Below are 21,857 nucleotides of genomic sequence, written 5' to 3' on the forward strand. Positions count from 1 at the left end.
CCTAGACTTCACCACTACGTAATATCCATGTAATAAAATTGCTCTTGTGGCCCTTAAATTTATACAAAAACAAAATTAAAAAAGTCATAGCCAAACCCAAGTTCACAAAGGTTTTTTCCTGCTGTCTTCTTTTATAGCTCTGTGTTTTACATTTAGGTCTATGATCCATTTGATGATTTCTGTGAAAGGTGTACGATCTGTGTCTTGATTCACTTTTTGCATATGGATGTCCAGTAGTTCCAGCACTATTTGTTGAAAAGACAATCCTTTCTCCGTTGAATTGCCTTTGCTCCTTGATCAAAAATCAATTGATCTTTGACTAAGATCAATTTGTAATTGTGGGAGTCACACAATTGTATTTGTGTGGGTCTATTTCTGGTCTCTTTATTCTGTTCGATTGATCTAGTTGTCTTTTCTTTTGCCAATACCACATTGTCTTGGTTACTGTAGCTTTATAATAAATATGAAGTCTGGTAGTGTCAGTCCCTCAACTCTGTACTCAATCAATACTGTGTTGCCTATTCTAAGTCCTTTACCTTTACAATTAAACTTTAGATCAATTTGTCTATACCCACAAAATAACTTGCTGGGATTTTGACTGGGAGTGAGCTGAGTCTACAAACCCAGTTGAGAAGAACTGACATCTTGACAATATTGAATCTTCCTACCCATGTGCATGGAATACATTAAATTTCTTAGATTTTCTTTCTTTCACCAGTTCTGTAGTTTTCCTTATATAAGTCTTACACATATTTTCTTAGATTTATACTTAAGCATTTCTTATTTTTTGGTGCTGAGGTAAATGGTATTAGGTTAATTTCAAATTCCAGTTGTTTATGATTGGTATGTAGGAAAGCAATTTACTTTTGTGTATTAGTCTTGTATCCTGCAACCTTGCTGTGATCACTAATTAGTTCCAGAAGTTTTTTCCGTTTCCGATTATCTGTGATTTTCTGCATAGACAATCATGTTATTATTGGGGAGTAGTTTTATTTCTTCCTTCCCAATTTCTATACTCTTTATTTCCTTGTCTTATTGCATTAGCGAGCATCTCAGTACAATATTGATAGGAGTGGTGAGAGGACATCTGACCTTCTTCCTGATCTTAGTGGGAAGAATCTAATTTCTTACCAGTAAGAATGATGTTAGTTGTAGAATTTTGTAAATTAAAAAAAAAATCAAGTTGAAAAAGTTCCCTCCTGTTCCTAGCTTGCTGAGTTTTTGTCATGAATGGGTACTGAATTTTGTCAAGTGCTTTCTTGTGGCTGGGCACCGTGGCTCACACTTGTAACATCATTGCTTTGGGAAGTTGAGGTGGGCGGATCACTTGAGTCCAGGAGTTTGAGACAAGCCTGGGTGACATGGCCAAGTCCCATCTCTATAAAAAATACTAAAATTACTCAGGCGTGGTGATGTGCAACTATAGTCTCAGTTGATCTGGAGGCTGAGGTGGGAGGATTGCCGTGAGCCAAAACCATGTCACTGCACTCCAGCCTGGGCAACAGAGTGAGACTCTGTCTCAAATATTTTTTTAAAAAAAGCTTTTTCGTCATCTATTCATACGATAATGAGATTTCTCTTTTTTAGTCTATTGATGTGATGGATTACTTTGATTTCTGGATGTTGACTAAGCCTTAAATATCTACAGTAAATACCACTTGGTCATGGTATGTATTTTTATCTGACAGGGCCTTGCTCTGTCCCCAGGGTGGAGTGCAGTTGCGTGAACACTGCTCACTGCAGCCTTGACCTCCTGGGCTCAAGCTATCCTGCCTCAGCCTCGCATGTGGTCCTATCCAGCTGGGACCACAGGCGTGGACCACCATGCCTTGTTAATTTTTTGATTTTTTTTGGTAGAGACAAGGTCTCACTTTGTTGCCCAGGCTGGTCTCCATCTCCTGGGCTCAAGTGATTCTCCTACCTTAGCTTCCGAAAGTGCTGGGATTATAGCTGTGAGCCACCGTACCTGGCCAATACCATTCTTTCTATTTATTGTTAGATTCTATTTGGTAACACTTTATTGAGAACTTTTGCATCTACGGTCATGAGATATTGGTACGTATTTTTCCTTTCTTGTAATGTTTTTGTCTGACTTTGGTATTTGGGTGATGCTGGCATCACAGTATGAATTAGGAGGTCACAATAAATTTTTTATTGTAAAATATTTCAAAGAAGAGAAAATAAATACATGTGTATTCCATGGCAAGGTTTAATACATTTTAACATTTTCCCAATTTGGTTGACTTGAAATACATACCTACTCACACATCCAAGTCCATCTGAAGCTTGTATCTCCCCAAACCCACCCCAAAATAATTACTACCCCAAAATAATTACTGTATCTAAAGTATTTGTTACCTTCATTTGTATTTATAGTATGACCTTATATTTACCATCTATAGAGAGTACAGCATATTGTTTTGCAGACTTTTAAATTTTATGTAAAGAATGTAAGTTTTGCTTTGGCTTTTGTTTGTACACGATTTTAGATTTATTCATGTTGTATCAAATGGCTCTAATTTAATCAACTATCTTGTTATACTGTGCAAATATGCAACTTATTTATCCTTTCTCCTATTGATGGTCATTTAGATTGTTGCCAATCTTTTAATTGTAAAACTTTTTTTCTTTTTTGAGACAGGATCTCCCTGTGTTGCCCAGGTTGGAGTGCAGTGGTGAGATCTTGGCTCACTGCAACCTTCACTTCCTGGGCTCAAGCAGTTCTCCTGCCTCAGCCTCCCAAGTAGCTGGGATACAGGCATGTGCCACCATGCCTGTCTAATTTTTGTATTTTTAGTAGAGACGGGGTTTTACCACATTGGGCAGGCTGGTCTCAAACTCCTGACCTCATGATCTGCCCGCCTCAGCCTCCCAAAATGCTGGGATTACAGGTGTGAGCCACTGCGCCCAGCCTCAATTATCGTTTTTAATGAATTTGAACAAATATAAATAGCTCAGAAGAGTTAACCCTAATTAAATAAAGCTGATTTTCAAATGTATTGTCCTACACTACTTTTTGGAGACATTTACTTCTCTATACCTATCTATATCTAAGTATATATTCTGCTTTTAAGAGTACTGTAGGCCAGGAACGGTGGCTCATGCCTGTAAACTCAGCACTTTGGGAGGTCAAGGTGGGCAGATCACAAGGTCAGGAGTTCGAGACCAGCCTTGCCAATATGGTGAAACCCCGTCTCTACCAAATACAAAAAATTATCCGGGCGCAGTGGTGCGCGCCTGTTGTCCCAGTTACCTGGGAGGCTGAGGCAGGAGAATCGTTTGAACCCGGGAAGTGGAGGTTGCAGTGAGGTGAGATCGTACCACTGCACTGCAGCCTGGGTGACAGGGCAAGACTCTGTCTCAAAAAAACAAACAAATAAAAAACAGTATTGTATATGAGCTGGGTGTAGTGTCACACACATGTAATCCCAGCTACTTGGGAGGCTGAGGCAGGAGTTGGAGACCAGCCTGGGCAACATAGCAGGACCGGTCTCAAAAAAACTGTATTGTACGGTATTTTATCAAATTAAGACATATATTTAACATCTCTGAAATTAAGATGTATCTTATAATCAATGACATGTCACTGCTTAACTGTCAGTATTTTTACTAAGTGGCATATAAAATAATAGTGAATTTTAAGGCATCTTAAATTAGATGATAAATTATGGAAATTATGAGCAAAATAAAAGAGATAATTCAGGCTGGGTGTACTGGCTAACCCGTGTAAGCCCAGCACTTTGGGAGGCTGAGGCAGGCGGATCACCTGAGGTCAGGCGTTCAAAACCAGCTTGGCCAACATGGCGGAACTCCATCTCTACTAAAAATATAAAAATTAGCTAGGCGTGGTGGCTTGCACCTGTAATCCCATCTACTCGGGAGGCTAAGGCAGGAGAACTGCTTGAACCCAGGAGGTGGAGGTTGCAGTGAGCTGAGATCACACCACTGCACTCCAGCCTGGGCAACACAGCAAGACTCTGTCTCAAAAAAAAAAAAAAAAAAAAAAAAAAAAGGTCATTACGAAGTTCAGGGTTTATATAAGGTGTGCTGATGACTACTGTGTATTTTTTTTTTTTCAGACTAGTCAAGCGCAGCAGTGAGAAGTGGGGGGAATAGAACAAGGAGTTTGATCTGTGACTGTGAACAATCGAGATAACTCACTACCTTCCGACCAGCCTATTATGTGTTTTATTTACAGTAAAAACTACAACATATTTCTGTTAACTTAAACCTAAGTATATGGTAGGAATGAATGAAACAGAGAAATGGTTGAGTGACAATAGCAGGAGACTTTGGCCTACGTAAAACAACTAATATGGATTTATAGAACCTAAGAAGAAATGTACTGGCAAGGGTTAATGTTTCTCTTAAGATTCTGAAAATGTTTCAGAAAATATACATTCATGAACTTACTTCTAAAATATGTTTTTAACTTGAAGATGTAATGTTAGTATGTCAGAAGTAAACATGAAACTTTTAACTTCCTCCTCCTTGAAATCATGCAAACTACGCTACTGAGACAGGAATTGAGATATCTTCATCAGGCTGTTTATCATTATCAAGAATGGTGGAGGGCCGGGCGCAGTGGCTCACGCCTGTAATCCCAGCACTTTGGGAGGCCGAGGCTGGGCAGATCATGAGGTCAGGAGGTCGAGACCATCCTGGCTAACACGGTGAAACCCTGTATCTACTAAAAATACAAAAAATTAGCCGGGTGTGGTGGCACACACCTGTAGTCCCAGCTACTTGGGAGGCTGAGGCAGGAGAATCGCTTGAACTTGGGAGTCAGAGGTTGCAGTGAGCTGAGATCGTGCCACTGTACGCCAGCCTGGGCGGCAGAACAAGACTCCATCTCAAAAAACAAACAAACAAACAAACAAACAAACAAACAAAGAATGGTGGAAATACAGAGCTTGCTTCACAGGTGATTCACCAAAACTAACCATGTTTTTACACTAATCTTGAATATTTTAATTCTTAGATAGATGAGGCAAAGCGCCTTACCATTTGCCTTTTGTCTAAAAATAAGGTATCTTTTCCTTCATGTTAAACTCATGCTCTTTGCTTTCCTTTCATACAATGCACCCACAGAAGAAAAGATTTTTTTAATAGTCCAGAAACAAAAAGGCAAGGTAACTGAACACTTTCATCATTATTTCCCAACTTGATAATACATCTGAATTCTGAACATCTCCACCTAGGCCAATATGACTTATTTTTTTTTTTTTGAGATGGAGTCTCACTGTCACCCAGGCTGGAGTGCAGTGGCACTATCTCGGCTCACTGCAACCTCCGCCTCATGAGTTCAAGTGATTTTCCTGCCTCAGCCTCCCTAGTAGCTAGGATTACAGGTGCGCGCCACCATGCCCAGCTTATTTTTGTATTTTTAGTACAGACGAGGCTTTACCATATTGGCCAAGCTGGTCTCGAACTCCTAACCTCAAGTGATCTGCCCACCTGGGCTCCCAAAGTGCTGGGATTGCAGGTGTGAGCCATGGTGCCTGGCCTGTAACTCATTTTTAACACCACACTTCACCCACAATGAAAATACATTAACTTCCAACATATTCTCTTAATTATGGCAGTCAGAAATCGGTTAAGGGGCTGGGCGTGGTGGCTCACACCTCTAATTCCAACACTTTGGGAGGCCGAGGCTGGAGGACCCCTTAAGCCTAAGAGTTAGAGACCTGCCTGGGTAATACAGGGAGGCCCCTATAGGGAGACCCCCTAACTCCTCCTAAGTCTGTTAATGTTCAAAGGGAAGGGACATAACTCCACATCTTGATAAGGGTAGTGCCAACGTTCTAGAAGGGTATGAGACTTTAAATATTGTTGGGGTAGTTTTTGGAAAACACAACTTGCCACAGGCTTCTTTTGTAAAATGGGAGAACAGTGATTACCAAAAGGCAGAAGGGAAAAAGAACGGGCATGATCTCTTGATCATGGATATGTTTTTATGTAGGTCAATTTTAATAAAGAATTTACATGGGCACTGGGATCTGAACTTACATTCCCTTACAGCTATTTATGCCTGCATATCCCTTAGAAAGTTTAATATTCCCAAGAGTATGTGGACCCTTGTTTGAAGACTCTACTATAGACTACACTCCCATCCTTTAAGCATCTGAATGTTTAAAGATGTATACTTACTTGTAAGTTTTTCTAAAAAGTTATTCAGCATTTTTATGGAGGTAAAATGTGTATCCTAGAACAATAAAAAACAATCCCTTTCATTTTAAAGAATGATCAATTCCTTTTACTCAGCTAAATAAAAATAGCGTAACAGTAACAAACCAAATGACCAATGCCACAAGAATTTTGATAACTGAATACACTACTTATAGTGTATGCACCTTTCGTGAGGACAAAATTTTTTCTCTTAGAAAACTCAGGCCAGGTCTCTGGAAGTAGATGTTGGTAAGCTTTAGCAAGAAATTTTACCTTTGTTTTATGTTACACTTACAGTGAAAGAAAATGTACCTAGACCATTAGAAGAGTTACAGTTTGAAGGTCTTCCAAATATGATATAAATACGCTGGCACAAAATTCTTCCTAACTTCTGTTTTCGTCTTTACTAATAACTCAATGATCTAAGAGATGCTTCAGTACATTATTTCCAAATGTCATTTCCTAAAGACAACATTTCTTAAAGTTCAATAAAGTATTTTAATTTCCATTATACATCATGACCTCGACATATCTGGAAAGACATAATATTGGGAATAAGGACTTTTTCTTTAAAATACTGGGGAAAAATTACTAAGTTATCCCTTTATATATAGAGTGTAGGTAGAACAATATAGTAGTTACAATCAGAATTTCTATATCCATTCATTACTAAAGTACCTACTATCTTGCAGACACTATTCTAAAAACTGAGGAAATGGGGGTAAATGAGAAAGAAAGTAACAGCTACCATTTATTGAGTGCTTACTATGTGCCAGGCTCTGGCTTAAGAGTTTCATACATAAATTCACTTAATCTTCCAACACAACACCTCTATGACACAGGCACTATTAATTTCCTCATCTTACATATGAGAAAAACAAGGCATAGAGAAGTGAACTCATCCAGCTAGTAACTTGTAGAAACAGAATTTCCAAAATCTTGGATTTCATGGAGCTTTTATTAATCTAAAAGCCTTCCATTCTTATTTTCTTGTCTCTGTGAAATATCTAATGAACAAATAGAAGTGGGTATGGGTCAAATAGGAGGTGTGACTATTTTGTTTTTACATGTTTCTTTCTGGAATGTTGAAACAAAAGTTTTAATAGCTCTATCTTCCTATTTTGTAACTTCAAAATGTCTAGAGTCTGTATTACACGTTAGAACACTTGATTTTGGCCGGGCATGGTGGCTCATGCCTGTAAACCTAGCACTTTGGGAGGCTGAGATGGGTGGATCACTTGAGGTCAGGAGTTCGAGACCAGCCTGGTCAACATGGTGAAACTAAAAACACTAAAAATACATGTTCTCGGCCGGGCGCGGGAGCTCATGCCTCAAATCCCAGCACTTTGGGAAGCCAAGGTGGGGGATCACTTGAGACCAGGAGTTTGATCGAGACCAGTCTGGCCAACATGGTGAAACTCCATCTCTACTAAAAACACAAAAATTAGCCGGGCACGCGCCTGTACTCCCATCTATTCAGGAAGTTGGGGCGGGAGAATTGCTTGAACCTGGGAGGCGGAGGCTGCAGTGAGACAATATTGCGCCACTGCACTCCAGCCTGGGTGACAGAGTGAGACCCTGTCTCAAAACAAAACAAACAAAATAAAACAAAACATGGTCTCTACTAAATATACAAAACTTAGCCAGGCATGGTGATGTGCGCCTGTAGTTCCAGCTACTCGAGAGCCAGAGGTTGCAGTGAGCCAAGATTGCACCACTGCACTCCAGCCTGGGCGACAGAGACACTGTCTCAAAAAACAAAAACTACTTGATTTTAAAAAAATAGTTGGGGTAACAATTCTTCCATATTTTTCTCTCCAGAACTATAGTTATATATACATAGTATCCCTTAATTTGGAATACCACTTCTCTACTCCAGGTAGGCCCAGTGGTGCTCAAGGTCACAGAACCCTGTGTCATTATGGTGATGTGTCCATGATTCAAGCTAATCAGATCTCACTGTGGCCTTGGCCACAGTTAATTGGTTCAATAATACAGAAACATGATCTAAGTATGGCAAATTTGTCTTCTCTTGGATTGATGGAGATGAGAGATGTTCTTTTTGCAATGGAAGTGAATTGAGACTGCTGGTAGCTATCTTCTTTGGCCTCAAGAGAAAATAACTCCATAAAGCTAAGAGGTATAGAGAAGTTCAGATAGAACACTTTGATTTAGCTATGCATGGTCTATTCTTGCCTTTTCCAGTTAAATGAGTATAAAGTTATGCTTAAGTGGGTTTCTGGGGCTTCAAGTTTTAATGCATTTTAACAGAAGCATTAGATAAAATGAGTATGAACAGAACTCTGTTATTCTCATCCTCGTTATTTATGAACAAATACAGAGCTGTCTACAGCTCAAAGGATGGTTTATCTATTTCATTTTCAAAAATAATTTGCAAAATATTTACCTACAAACGCTAAGTGATTACAAAGCATTACTGTAATAAGTCTACTTCTTTATCATACCACAAAACCACAATAGCTAGAAGACAAAATGTTTTATTTTAAAACATTGAAAAAACATTAAAAGACAAATGTCCATTATATAACCAGGAATGTTAAATATATGGAAACTGTAAATCTCTAAAATGTGGTAGGTACTTGCAGAGCTAAATGTTGCAAATTATCCTACTTTTTTTCTGTAATATCAACAATACCTGATACGATGAAAAATAACAAAAAGACCTTACTAATCATCCAATCAAAGTCATCATCTTTGGGTAAATTTATATCAACACAAGTTAAAGTTTTGTCCAAGATGTTCCTGACACATGAAGCTTCCAGTTGAATTTCAGAAATGTTAACAAAAGTATCTTCCTTTTTTGCCTGTGAATGTTTGAGTATTGCTGTATTGTTGGCTTATATCCACTACAGATACTGGTTCTAGGCCAGCCCAAGGATCTTCAAGCATTGAAGGCTTGAAATAATTTTCCAACTCATTAGACATTCTTTTTTCTCTAACACGCCCTGATCCAAATGGTGTAGATGTCCTTGGAGAACCCTTTAGAAAAAAAATCAGTTAAAAAAACACTTAGTAAAGATAATTGGTACTTCTTCCTTTAGCTCAAGGTTAGTGGGAATCACATTGCTGCTTAAAAGTTGTGACTTGAACCTAAACATGTTCGATTACAAAGTCCATGTTTCCTTTAATCAAGTGTTCCTTTTTTTTTTTTAAAAAAAGTACTTAAAGCAACTTGTTATTCTCACTTATTTATAATTCCATGACCACTGTCACCTCAAATACTTTTGTGTCTAATGTAGTAGCTCTGCAGTAATACAAGCAGTGATGAAATAATTATATTCAATTTTCCCTCGAAATTTTCATTTTTTTCAGGATAAAACAATACTATAGTTTTAAAGTTTCTACAACCTTTCTAGCTCATGAACATTTTCTTTACTCCTTAGCTCCAGACTCAAAGGGGTAGGGAGGGGGTTGGTGTAGAATACACCAAGTTGGAAAACCACGTAGTTGCAAGTTGTAAACCACAGAAATCCTAGACATGCTAGAGATACTTCTCTGTCTTTTGTATTTACTCTCACTAAAGGAATGGAAAACTTCCCCTACCACCGATTTTCTCTCCAGGGAAGCTGGAGCAGAAGCCAGTGTAGCTGAAACAAAGATTAAAAAAAAAGAAAAAGAACGATTTCCTGAAACAAACTGGCAAGGCCCTTGGCAAACAAGAGGAAATGGAGAATTAGGGAAATCTGTGTATGGGTGGCAGTGTACTGGTTAAAAGCCCGAGGGCTCGAAAACAGAACGTACGGCTCTGCCACTCTTTAGGGTAATCTTCCGAAAGTTACTCAACTTCTCTAAGCCTCAGTTCGCTCATCTGCAAAATAGGGGTAACAATAGTACCTCAGAGAGGATTAGACAAAATAATCCACGTAAAGGGAATATTAGTACCATGCCTGCCATACAGTAAGAGCTCGGCAAACGCTGGCTATTATTACCTGGGGGTGGGTCTGCTGCTGCCCTGGGGAGTAGCCGAATTGCTGCTGGGACCCCGCGGGGGACCTGGAGTAGGAGCCAGGGTAGCCGCCAGGGGACGGAGACCCGAACCGGCCCCCCGGGAAGCTGCCGCCGTGTCGCGGAGAATGACTGCTCCCGTAAGGCCTAGACCGGGGCCCGTACGGCGGCGTGTGGTGCGGACTCCCGTAACCGTCTCGAGGGGAGGGCGGCCGTGGTCCGCCCCCGCCCGGGGTACCCCGGAAGCTGCTTCCGCTACCCCAACCTCCTCCACCCGAACCAGGGTAAGGAGGAGTCGGGGGCCGAAAATTTTGTCGCTGCATATCAGGAGCCAAAGCCGAAAACCTCGCAGCGGCGTTCTCCCACCGGAACTGTATCGACCGGCCCTCCACAGAGAACTGCTAGTCCTTTACCAAAACAGTCCTCCGACCGCAGCCACCTTACGGCACATCGGTTCCGGCGTCACAAAGGTTCCGCCAGGGGCGGCGGGATGACCTAAATTACTGACTCGGCGAGAGACTCAGTGGATTTAAGTGAAAGGAGGAAGAAAAGGACACAGGAAAGGATGGACACCCGAACCCAGCAAGAACCTTTCCAGTCTGGGTGACCTTGGTCTGACAGACGAGACGCTATCCCGGCGGGCGACTGGTACTGGGAGTGCTCCCCCCCACCCGGCGGGGGCGGGGTCTGCGGCGTCCGTGGGCGCCCCCCAGTGGCAGCGGGTGGCGCCGCACGGAGTTCGCTGCTTGGACCGGGACCGATGCCATCTGAGACGCACGCGATGCTGGCGACGCTGGCGAGGGTGGCAGCTCTGCGCAGAACCTGCCTCTTCTCCGGCCGGGGCGGCGGGAGGGGGCTGTGGACTGGCCGCCCGCAGTCAGGTACCCTCCGAGATTCGGTCTGGGCGGCTAAAGGGACCCCTGCCCCAGCTTGCCCCCTGGGGCGCCCTGAGGAGAGCGATCGGGGTCTGAAGTCTCTGCTGACCCCGCAGCCCATCCGGTGGCTTTGCTCGCCTCCCTGCAACCCAGCTCTGTGGGCCTGCGGCCGGCCTGCCCCGCTCTGGCCGCCCAGGGTCGCCTCTGCCCCGCGCCTTGCTGTGACCGAGGGCTCGGTGTGCGGCGGGGTCCGGCTCCTGCGCGTCACGCGGCTCGCGTTTGAGGCCTCTTTACTCCTATCCTTTCGTCCGCCAAGTTTAAGTAACTTCGAAAATGCACACCCAGCCACATTTCAGAAAAGACTTTAGCCCGCTGTTTTGCATAACTTGACACTTCATGTACAATAAAAGACGCCTTTGTACAGTTACCTGTCGCAGAATTTTATTTAGAGGATGAAATTTAGCTTTACTACAGTGTTATAGAACTTTCTTTACTCCTTCTGAATTTGGGAATGGTAATCCACTATGAAGCTTTTTTTTTTTTTTTCCTTTTCTTTTTTGAGACGGAGTCTCGCTCTGTCGCCCAGGCTGGAGGTTGCAGCTGCCACCTTTTTTGAGACGGAGTCTCTTAAAAAAAAAAAAAAAAAAAAAAAAAAGGCCGGGCGCGGTGGCTCAAGCCTGTAATCCCAGCACTTTGGGAGGCCGAGACGGGCGGATCACGAGGTCAGGAGATCGAGACCATCCTGGCTAACATGGTGAAACCCCGTCTCTACTAAAAAATACAAAAAACTAGCCGGGCGCGGTGGCGGGCGCCTGTAGTCCCAACTGCTCGGGAGGCTGAGGCAGGAGAATGGCGTAAACCCGGGAGGCGGAGCTTGCAGTGAGCTGAGATCCAGCCACTGCACTCCAGCCTGGGCGGTAGAGCGAGACTCCGTCTCAAAAAAAAAAAAAAGAGTCTCGCTCCGTCGCCCAGGCTGGAGTGCAGTGGCGCCATCTTGACTGACCACAGCCTCTCCTCCCGGGTTCAAGCGATTCTCCTGCCTCAGCTTCCCAGAGTAGCTGAGATTACAGGCATGCATGCCCGGCTAATTTTTTTGTATTTTTAGTATAGACGGGTTTCACCTTTTTGGCCAGTCTGGTCTCGAATTTCTGGGCTCAAGTGATCCGCCCACCTCGGCCTCCCGAAGTGCTGGGCCTCCCGAAGTGCTGGGCCTCCCGAAGTGCTGGGATTTCATGCGTGAGCCACCGCGCCCGGCCTAGGATACACAATCTTAAAGAGCTTTAGGACTCATTTAAATCATAGCCTAATGGGTAGCCTGGACCTGTGATTTCCATTCACCCTCTTGTAGCTGCTACTCCTCGCTGTCTCTGACATGTTCTGTGACATCCCGAGCTGACGAGTGTGGTATCTTCTCAGCTTCTATCCTCCTTGATGAATGGAGACACACACACAGAGTTTGTTTGTTTGTTCTGTGGAAATTCAATTCACTGCATTTCGTTTCTTCTGTAGATACAAGTCGCAGAGTTAATCAAGGTAGCATATTGCTATTAAGGCTTAGTGATAAAATTAAGGCCTGAGGACGCCAGCCTATCCACTTTATTATATACAGTAGTTCTGTCCTGGCCAAAAATTCACCTTTTTGGACATTAGTTTTTAACTTAATGCTTGGAAATTGCTCATTTGAATATTTATTGAATAAAATGACCTAGGCGGGACGATTGCTTGAGCCCAGGAGTTGAAGACCAGTCTGGGCAACATGGTGAAGTCCTGTTTCTACCAAAAATACAAAAAACTTAGCCGGGCTTGGTGGCGTGCGTCTGTAGTCCCAGCTGCTTGGGAGGCTGAGGTGGGAGGATGGCTTGAGTCCCAGGAGGCTGAGGCTGCAGTGATCCGCTACTGTGCCACTGCACTCCAGCCTGGGTAACAAAGTGAGACCCTATCATACCCCCCCACCCCACTGAGAAAAAAAAAGGTTCACATACATCACATAGGTAATTTTCACCTTTTAGATCGTCAGTCTACTCAGGGGAGGGGACAGAAAAGTGAGGGTGGTGGGGACCAAAATTAACTTTATTTTATATATATATATATATATATATATATTTTTTTTTTTTTTTGAGACAGAGTCTTGCTCTGTCGCCCAGGCTGGAGTGCAGTGGCGTGATCTTGGCTCACTGCAAGCTCCACCTCCCGGGCTCACGCCATTCTCCTGCCTCAGCCTCCGGAGTAGCTGGGACTATAGGCGCCCGCCACCACGCCTGGTTAATTTTTTGTAATTTTTAGTAGAGACGGGGTTTCACCGTGTTAACCAGGATGGTCTCGATCTCCTGACCTCGTGATCCACCCACCTCAGCCTCCCAAAGTGCTGGGATTACAGGGGTGAGCCACCGCGCCCGGCACTTTATTATTACTATTATGGAGATGGAGGGTCTCACTCTGTCACCGAGGCTGGAGTGCGGTGGTGAGATCACAGATCACTGCATCTTCGACCTCCTGGGCTCAAGTGATTTTCCCACGTCGGTCTCCCAAGTAGCTAGGACTACAGGCTCATGCTACCATGCCTGGCTAATTTTTATTTATTTATTTATTTTTTGTAGAGACAGGGTCTTGCTATGTTTCCCAGAACTCCCGACCTCAAGCATTCCCCTCTCCTGCCTTGGCCTCCCAAAACTCTGCGATTAAATGGTGTGGTGAGCCACCATGCCCAACCAACAAATTAATTTAATAGTAAACAGTTTAACTGATGGCCGCATAATGAGTATATAGATCTTTATTCCACCAATGCATTTATCTGTATAACTTCAATCTAACTAAATTTCACTAAAATTTATTAAAATTCAAAAGCCATGCTCTTTTTAAGCTTTCAGTAGTACATTTTGTAGCAAGATGATTAAACTGACAATAAAAAAGTTTGAGTTGTGTCTTTCTGTCTTATAGCAGTGTACTCTCTCTATATATATATTTTGTATTTATTTAAGTATTGAGACATGTCTTGCTCTTTCATACAGGCTAGAGTGCAGTGGCACAATCCCAGTTCACTGCAACCTCCGCCTCCCTGGGCTCAAGCGATCCTTCCACCTCAGCCTCCCAAGTAGCTGAAACCAGAGGTGTGTGCCACCATGCCTGGCTAATTTTTGTATTTTTTGTAGATATGAGGTTTTGCCATGTTGCCCACGCTAGTCTTGAACTCCTGGGCTCACACAATCCAGCCACCTGGGCCTCTCAAAGTGCTGGGATTACAGGCATGAGCCCCCTGTGCCCCAGCCAGTTATGATTGTTTTTTGGCATCTATTCATGGGGGTACAAGTGCAGTTTTGCTACACTGATACATTGTATTGGGGTGAAGTCAGGGCCTTCAGGGCATCCATCACTGGCACAACACACATTGTACCCAGCAAGCAACCTCCTGTAGTCCATCCCCTTCCCTCTACATTCCCAACCCTCCAAGTCTCCATTGCCCATCACTCCACACTCTGCTTCCATATGTACACATTATTTAGCACCAACTTATAAGGGAGAACAGGCAATATTTGTTTTTCTGTGCTGAGTGGTTTCACTTAAGATAATGGCCTCCAGTTCCATCCATGTTGCTGCAAAAAGCAGTTTCATTCTTTTTTATGACTGAATAGTATTCCATTTTGTATATATGCCACATTTTGTTTATTTAGTGCTTCATTGATGGGCACTTAGGTTGATTTCATATCTTTGCCTTTATGAATAGTGCTGTGATAAACATGAGTGCAGGTGTCTTTTTGATATAATGATTTATTTTCCTTTGGGTAGATGCAAGGTAGTGGGATTGCTGGATCTTATGGCAGTTCTATTTTTAGTTCTGTGAGAAATCTCCATACTGTTTTCCATAGAAGTTGCACTGATTTACATTCCCACCAACAGTGTATAAGAGTTCCCTTTTCTCAGCTTCCTCACCAACATCCTGTGAGTTTTTTGTCTTTTTAATAGCCATTCTGATGCGTGTAAGATGATATCTCATTGTGGTTTTAATTTGTATTTCTCTGATGATTGGTGATGTTGAACATTTTTTAAAAATTTTACTCATGGCAGTACACAGAAATTTTCAGGGAAGATTAAAAGCATGAAAACATGACTCTTAATAGACAATTCTAGCAATATACAAACTCTTTTTACTTTGTTTCCCTAGAGTCTTGAATTTTGTGTTCAACTAATGTTCTGGTTATGAATTTAAAATGATTACAGCATACTGCCAATGTTTGAGAAGAAATCTGTTATTGGATTAAGTTTGGGAATCAGGCTGGGCATGGTGGCTCATGTCTGTAATCCTACCACTTTAGGAGGCTGAGGTGGGTGGATCACCTGAGGTCAGGAGTGAGCCGAGATCACGCCATTGCACTCCAGCCTTGGCAACAACAGCAAAACTCTGGCTCAAAAAATAAAATAAAATAAATAAAATAAAAAAGATTAAATAAATTCAGGATTCATAATACTGTTCATTAATTAATTTTTGAGACAGTCTTGTTCTGTCACCCAGGCTGGAGTTTGGTGACAAGATCTCAGCCCACTGCAACCTCCACCTCCCGGGTTCAAGGATTGTTCTGCATCAGCCTTCAGAGTAGTTGGGACTACAGGCGTGCGCCACCACACCTGGCTAATTTTTGTATTTTTAGTAGAGACGGGTTTCACCACGTTGGCCAGGCTTGTCTTGAACTCCTGACCTCAGCTGATCCGCTCACCTCAGCCTCGGAAAGTGCTGGGATTACAGGCGTGAGCCACCGTGCCCGGCTGATGGTGAACGTTTTTGATATGCTTGTTTGTCTTTTGAAAAATGCCTACTCGTGTCCTTAGCCCGTTTGTTAATGGGATTATTTGTTTTTTGTGGTTGAGTTGTTTGAGTTGCTTGCAAATTCTGGATAGTAGTCCCCTGTTGGATGTGTAGTTTGCAGATATTTTCTTCCATTTCTCAGGTTATCTGTTCACTCTGTTGATTATTTCTTTTGCTATGCAGAAACTTTTTAGTTTAATTAAATTCCACTTGCCTTCTTTTGTTTTTGTTGCCTGTGCTTTTGAGGTCTCAGTCATGAATCTCTTCTAGATCAATGTCTAGAAGAGTTTCCCGTAGGTTTTCTTCAGTATTTTTATAGTTTCATCCTTACATTCAAGTCTTTAATCCATCTTGAGTTGATTTTTTTCTTTCTTTTTTTTTCCTGAGATGGAGTTTTGCTCTTGTTGCCCAGGCTGGAGTGCAATGGTGCGATCTCGGCTCACCGCAGCCTCTGCCTCCCGGGTTCAAGCAATTCTCCTACCTCATCCTCCCAGGTAGCTGGGATTACAGGTATGCGCCACCATACCCGGGGAATTTTTTGTTTGTTTAGTAGAGACGGAGTTTCTCCATGTTGGTCAGGCTGGTCTCAAACTCTCGACCTCAGGTGATCCGCCCGCCTAGGCCTCCCAAAGTGCTGGGATTATAGGTGTGAGCCACCGTGCCTGGCCAAATTGACTTTTTTATATGGTGAGATACAGGGATCCAGTTTCATTTTTCTGCATATGGCAATCCAATTTTCCCAGCACCTTTTACTGAAAAAGGGTATCCTTTCCCCAGTATATGTTGTCGACTTTGTCAAAAATCAGTTGGCTGTAAGTATGTGAGTTTATTTCTGGGTTCTCTATGCTGTTCTATGGATCTATGTGTCTATTTATTTTTTTATTGAGGTGGAGCCTTGCTCTTTTGCCCAAGCTGGAGTGCAGTGGCACGATCTTGGCTCACTGCAACTTCCACCCTCACAGTTTCAAGTGATTCTCCTGCCTCAGCCTCCTGAGTAGCTGGGATTACAGGCACACGCCACCACACTCGGCTAATTTTTGTATTTTTAGTAGAGATGGGGTTTCACCATGTTGCTCAAGCTGATCTTGAACTCCTGACCTCATGATCTGCCTGCCTTGGCCTCTCAAAGTGCTGGGATTGCAGGCATGAACCACCGCACGTGGCCCTATGTGTCTGTTTTTATAGACACTATGAGTATAATGCTATTTGGGCTACTATAGCCTTGTAGTATATTTTGAGGTCAGAAAATGTGATATCACCAGCTTTGTTCTTTTTGCTTGGGATATTTTTGGTATTCGTGCTCATTTTTAGTATGAACTTTAGAATTGTTTTTCTAATTCTGTGAAAAAATAATGTTGATAGAAATTGCATTGAACCTGCAGATTGCTTTGGGCATTATGGTCATTTTAACCATATTAATTCTTTCAACCTACATGCATGCTGTGTTTTTCCATTTATTTGTTTCATCTATAGTTTCTTTCATCAGTGTTTTGTAGTTTTCCTTGTAGATTTCTTTCACCTTCTTGGTTAAATATATTCCTAGGTGTTTTATTTTTTTGTAGCTATCGTAAATGGGACTGCCTTCTTGGTTTCGTCTTCGGGTAGAACCTTATTGGTGAACAGAAATCCTAGGGATTTCTTTTCCTTTTTTTTTTTTCTTTTTGAGACAGTCTTCCTCTACTACCATGGCGCAATATAGGCTCATTGCAAAGGCCTCCCAAAGTGCTGGGATTACAGGCATGAGCCACTGTGCCCATATGATTTATACATTTTTGACAGATTATGCATGAAAGTGTGCTTCTCGGGCCAGGTGCGGTGGCTCATGCCTGCAATCCCAGCACTTTGGGAGGCCAAGGCAGGTGGATCACGAGGTTAGGAGTTTGAGACCAGCCTGGCCAACATAGTGAAACCCCATCTGTACTAAAAATACAAAAAAATAGCCGGGCATGGTGGTGGGCGCCTGTAATACCAGCTACTTGGGAGGCTGAGGCAGGAGAATCGCTTGAACCCGGGAGTGGGAGGCTGCAGTGAGCTGAGATCATGCCATTGCACTCCAGCCCAGGCGACAGACAGTGCAAGACTCCGTCTCAAAAAAAAAAAAAGTGTGCTTCTCATCACACTTACAGGTAATATATGAAGATTGAGGCAGAGGGAATTCTTTTTTTTTTTATTATTATACTTTAAGTTCTAGGGTACATGTGCACAACGTGCAGGTTTGTTACATATGTATACATGCGCCATGTTGGTGTGCTGCACCCATTAACTTGTCATTTACATTAGGTATATCTCCTAATGCTATCCCTCCCCCCTTCCCCCACCCCACGACAGGCCCCGGTGTGTGATGTTCCCCTTCCTGTGTCCAGGTGTTCTCATTGTTCAGCGGAATTTTTTTTTTTTTTGAGACAGGGTTTGACTCCAGTAGCCCATGTTATAAGTAAAGTTTTGGTGCAACAAAAGAAATAGCACTCGAATATAAAATTTTCTTTTTAATTCTCAGCAAGGCAATGTACTTCTATAGAAGAGTGTCCCCATACAGATGGAGCAATGGTGAGCGCACACTTGGACAAGGGAGGGGAAGGGGTTCTTATCCTTGATGCATGTGGCCCCTGCTGCTGTGTCGTTCCCCTATATATATACGGCGGGGTAGGTTTAGATCGCACAGGCTAAACTAATTCTGATTGGCTAATTTAAAGAGAGTGACGGGCCGGGCGCGGTGGCTCAAGCCTGTAATCCCAGCACTTTGGGAGGCCGAGATGGGTGGATCACAAGGTCAGGAGATCGAGACCATCCTGGCTAACATGGTGAAACCCCATCTCTACTAAAAAATACAAAAAACTAGCCGGGCGAGGTGACGGGCGCCTGTAGTCCCAGCTACTCGGGAGGCTGAGGCAGGAGAATGGCGTGAACCCGGGAGGTGGAGCTTGCAGTGAGCTGAGATCCGGCCACTGCACTCCAGCCTGGGCGACAGAGCAAGACTCCGTCTCAAAAAAAAAAAAAAAAAAAAAAAAAAAAAAAGAGAGTGACGGGGTGAGTGGTTTGGCAGGAGAAATGGTTATGGCACAGCAGGAAATTGGAATGAGTCAGGGTGGAGAATGAGCAGGTAATCGGAATGAGTTAGAGTGGAATAGGTAACTGGAATGAGTCATGGTGGAGCATAATCGGAATGAGTCAGGGTGAAGCAGGTAATCAGAATGAGTAAGGGTGGAGCAGGTAGTTGGAATGAGTCAGTGTGGAGCAGGTCATTGAAAAAGGTTGCTTTATGAGGAAGTTAAGTTTAAAAGTAGAAAGCAAAGAATTGAACATACTGACATACCGATTCTTTGAAGAGGAATTTAGAACTCATATCTAACATTCCCTCCTCTTGCATTTCCTTACAGCTCTTTCTCTTCAAACTTCTTTAATATGTCTTGGCTTACTTGTTTTGCTTGATTTTTCCAAAAGAAAAAGCTTCTCTGGATAAGGCAGAGAAATAGTTAAGGGAGGTTTTAGTAAGTGCTGTTTTTATGAACCTCTGCACCAACCCATGGATGCATGGTGTGACACAGCACCCGACAAGAATAAGTACACCCATTAGGGCTCGAGGGAAGTAAGAATTGAGGCTATTCTTCTTTTCCATTTACTGAACCACTTTTCTAGCCATCGTGTAAAGGGGTCATTTACCCCTGAGTTGTTGGCTAACTCATTGGACACAGCAGTCAGACTTTGCAATGCTTTTGTTATACTTCCATCAGGGACAGTGTTGTTTTGGATGAAGGTACAACACTGAGTTTTAATCATGACGCAAACTCCTCCTCTTTCTGCTAATATCATGTCTAAGGCTATCCTATTTTCCCAAGCCATCTGGCTAGTAGCCCCAATTGCTCAGCTGTTCCTTTAACAGCATCTCTAGTGTAGTTAATAAATTGCTGTTGGTTGTAATATATGCAGTTTATCTAATCTACATTTTTATTAATTGTCACCCACCAAAATATTGACTCAAATCCTGCAGCTATTTGATTTCAGGGTTTAAATTGATCTGGTATTCCCTGTGGGACTCCCGTTGCATTTAAATAGACATGAGAGTCGAAAGACCCATAAGAGGCTTCTCTTGCTTTATGATGTGTGGTTTTTCCTTCCTCTGGTAGATGAAAGGCCAGAGTAAAAGGGATAGTCAATTGGACTAGAGCATAAGTACTGCTCTAATTATTTGGCAGAGTGTCCAGTACAGGTCCTCCACAATCCCACCATACATCCGCTCAGGGATGAATAAGGGCAGACTGATGGGTCAGCTCTTGGAAGTGTAAGACTTCACTGAATCCTGTTAAGTCTCCAAGGAATGCCTAATATTTCCCCTTGTCGTTGGAGACACAAGGTAAAATTGGTTTTGGAAGATGGAGGCTGGATGGCCCTCGGGGGCTGACCTGCAGCATGACGGACTTTGGGATATAGCAGAGAGAGAGCGTGGCACAACTTGTTACTCCAGGCTGTAGAATCCTGGAAAAGAGCTACCAGGGAGCCCATGCCCGGTTGACTGGACGACCACCCTAATGGAAAGGGGACGGTCTGGGGCTCTGGCTTGCCATGCGCACAAGCATAACAATTGCTTTTGTTTAACGTGCAGGTGGAATACTTGATCCATTCTAACCAGGCGTTTGCATCTTGGTATCCTTTCTTAATTGCCAAAGTTTGTTTTAAATCTTTACCTTCTACGATAGCTATCTTGGTCTTATCGTTAGATGGAGGAGGGGCAATTGTTCAGTTGTGAGAGGTTTTGGAAGAAGGCTTAGAGGAAGGTATAGGCGGGGGGGGATCAAAGAAACGTATTTCAAAGAATCGCATAGGGTCTGTCCTGAAACCTCAGCCCACATACCTTAAAACTGGCTTAAAGAAGGGAACCAGCTTAGAAAAGGGGAAGAACTTTGAGGGTTTGAGATAATAACCTGTATTGGATTGCAGTGGTTTAGCTGATCCCCAGTTGGGGGTTGGCTGTCCCTATAGTAAAATGAATGTATGGTTTTAGGAAATTACAAAAACCTGTTGGAGCAGTCCATCCTTGCTCTTTAGTGGTCCATAGAATGTTGGAGAAACTACAGTGCAAAAGCTCTATGTCGCGGGGCAAGACTCCTGGTTGACACTGGGGTCTTTATCGAAATCTCCCCGGATTGAATGGTCCCAATTCACTAATGTCTAGTCTCAGGAGAGTCAGGAGGGACAGAGGTACTTTTCTGAAGTAGAGAGCTGTCTTTGACTTGGCAAGTCCCCACAGGGTATAACAAGGCGTGCATCAAATGCAGTAGTTTGAAGAGAAATTGGCTTGGTTATATTAATAACTAGGTAGTCAGCAATAGAGTGAGGAAAGATGAAAGAGTAATAGAATAGATGAAAGAGAGTTAAATTTTTCTTTGCTTTAGTTTGGTAGGGTTTTCCCCCGGGTCTATGACCCATGACTCTGGAGGGGGCGGTGCTTTTGGTGTGATGACTCCATCCCCTTTCCATTGTACAAATAGCAGTCTCAGTGGTTAGCAGCAGAAGGTAGGGTCCTTCCCAGACTGGCTGGAGTTTTCCTTTGATGAGAAGGTGATCCTTAGGCTGGTGCTAGTTTAACGGAAATTCTAGGCATGGTACCTGTGCTAGAAGACTTTTAGTTTTGAGGGAAAGGAAATTGGAAGGTAAACCAAGTATATAATTTCTAAGAAATTGATCTTTTGTTTTTTAATGTGGGGACATCAGCAGTGGACTTTATAGTCCTTGGTGTCTTCTTACTGAGAAATTTCCTTTAGCACCTATTTTTATTAGTTTTTAGACCAAAGAAAGCCAGACACTGTTTTTTATTTGACAATGCTTCCTGTATGATTTTTATACCAGATAAGCTAAATTTCACCTTTAAATTAGTGTGCTATTAATGATAAACTTAATTTTAATAAAACCTTGTAGTCACATTTATCCAATTTTTAATGTCTGACCATAAAGTAAGATTTTTATACTCTTTTTAACCTTGTATAATTTTTGTTAAAAAGCAGATTCGTGCTTTAAGAAAAACCTGTTGTGCTTTAATTTTAATGTCCAGTTCA

At 42.6% G+C, this 21,857-nt stretch overlaps 2 protein-coding genes across 10 annotated transcripts in view; one reads left to right on the forward strand and one right to left on the reverse strand.

Moving 5' to 3' along the window:
- Positions 1-8,650: 8,650 nt before the first annotated feature.
- Positions 8,651-21,857, reverse strand: part of MPLKIP (M-phase specific PLK1 interacting protein) — an 811,813-nt gene continuing 798,606 nt past the window's right edge. For all 4 annotated transcript variants that reach the window (XM_050783342.1, XM_050783341.1, XM_050783340.1 and 1 more), the window contains exons 2-3: positions 10,119-10,516; positions 8,651-9,168 (exon numbers count right to left, since the gene is read on the reverse strand). In XM_050783342.1, coding sequence (XP_050639299.1) covers positions 8,968-9,168; positions 10,119-10,457 — 540 coding nt within the window. In that variant the 5' untranslated portion in view covers positions 10,458-10,516 and the 3' untranslated portion in view covers positions 8,651-8,967. The remainder of the gene's footprint in view (positions 9,169-10,118; positions 10,517-21,857) is intronic.
- SUGCT (succinyl-CoA:glutarate-CoA transferase) overlaps positions 10,664-21,857 on the forward strand; it is a 772,786-nt gene continuing 761,592 nt past the window's right edge. For all 6 annotated transcript variants that reach the window (XR_007724059.1, XR_007724060.1, XM_050783317.1 and 3 more), the window contains exon 1: positions 10,664-11,015. Coding sequence is in view for 4 of the 6 variants with exons in the window: in XM_050783317.1 (XP_050639274.1) it covers positions 10,895-11,015 (121 nt within the window). In the remaining 2 variants the exon portion in view is untranslated. The remainder of the gene's footprint in view (positions 11,016-21,857) is intronic.

The sequence above is a fragment of the Macaca thibetana genome, chromosome 3, assembly GCF_024542745.1.
Source record: "Macaca thibetana thibetana isolate TM-01 chromosome 3, ASM2454274v1, whole genome shotgun sequence".
NCBI classification, from domain to species: Eukaryota; Metazoa; Chordata; class Mammalia; order Primates; family Cercopithecidae; genus Macaca; species Macaca thibetana.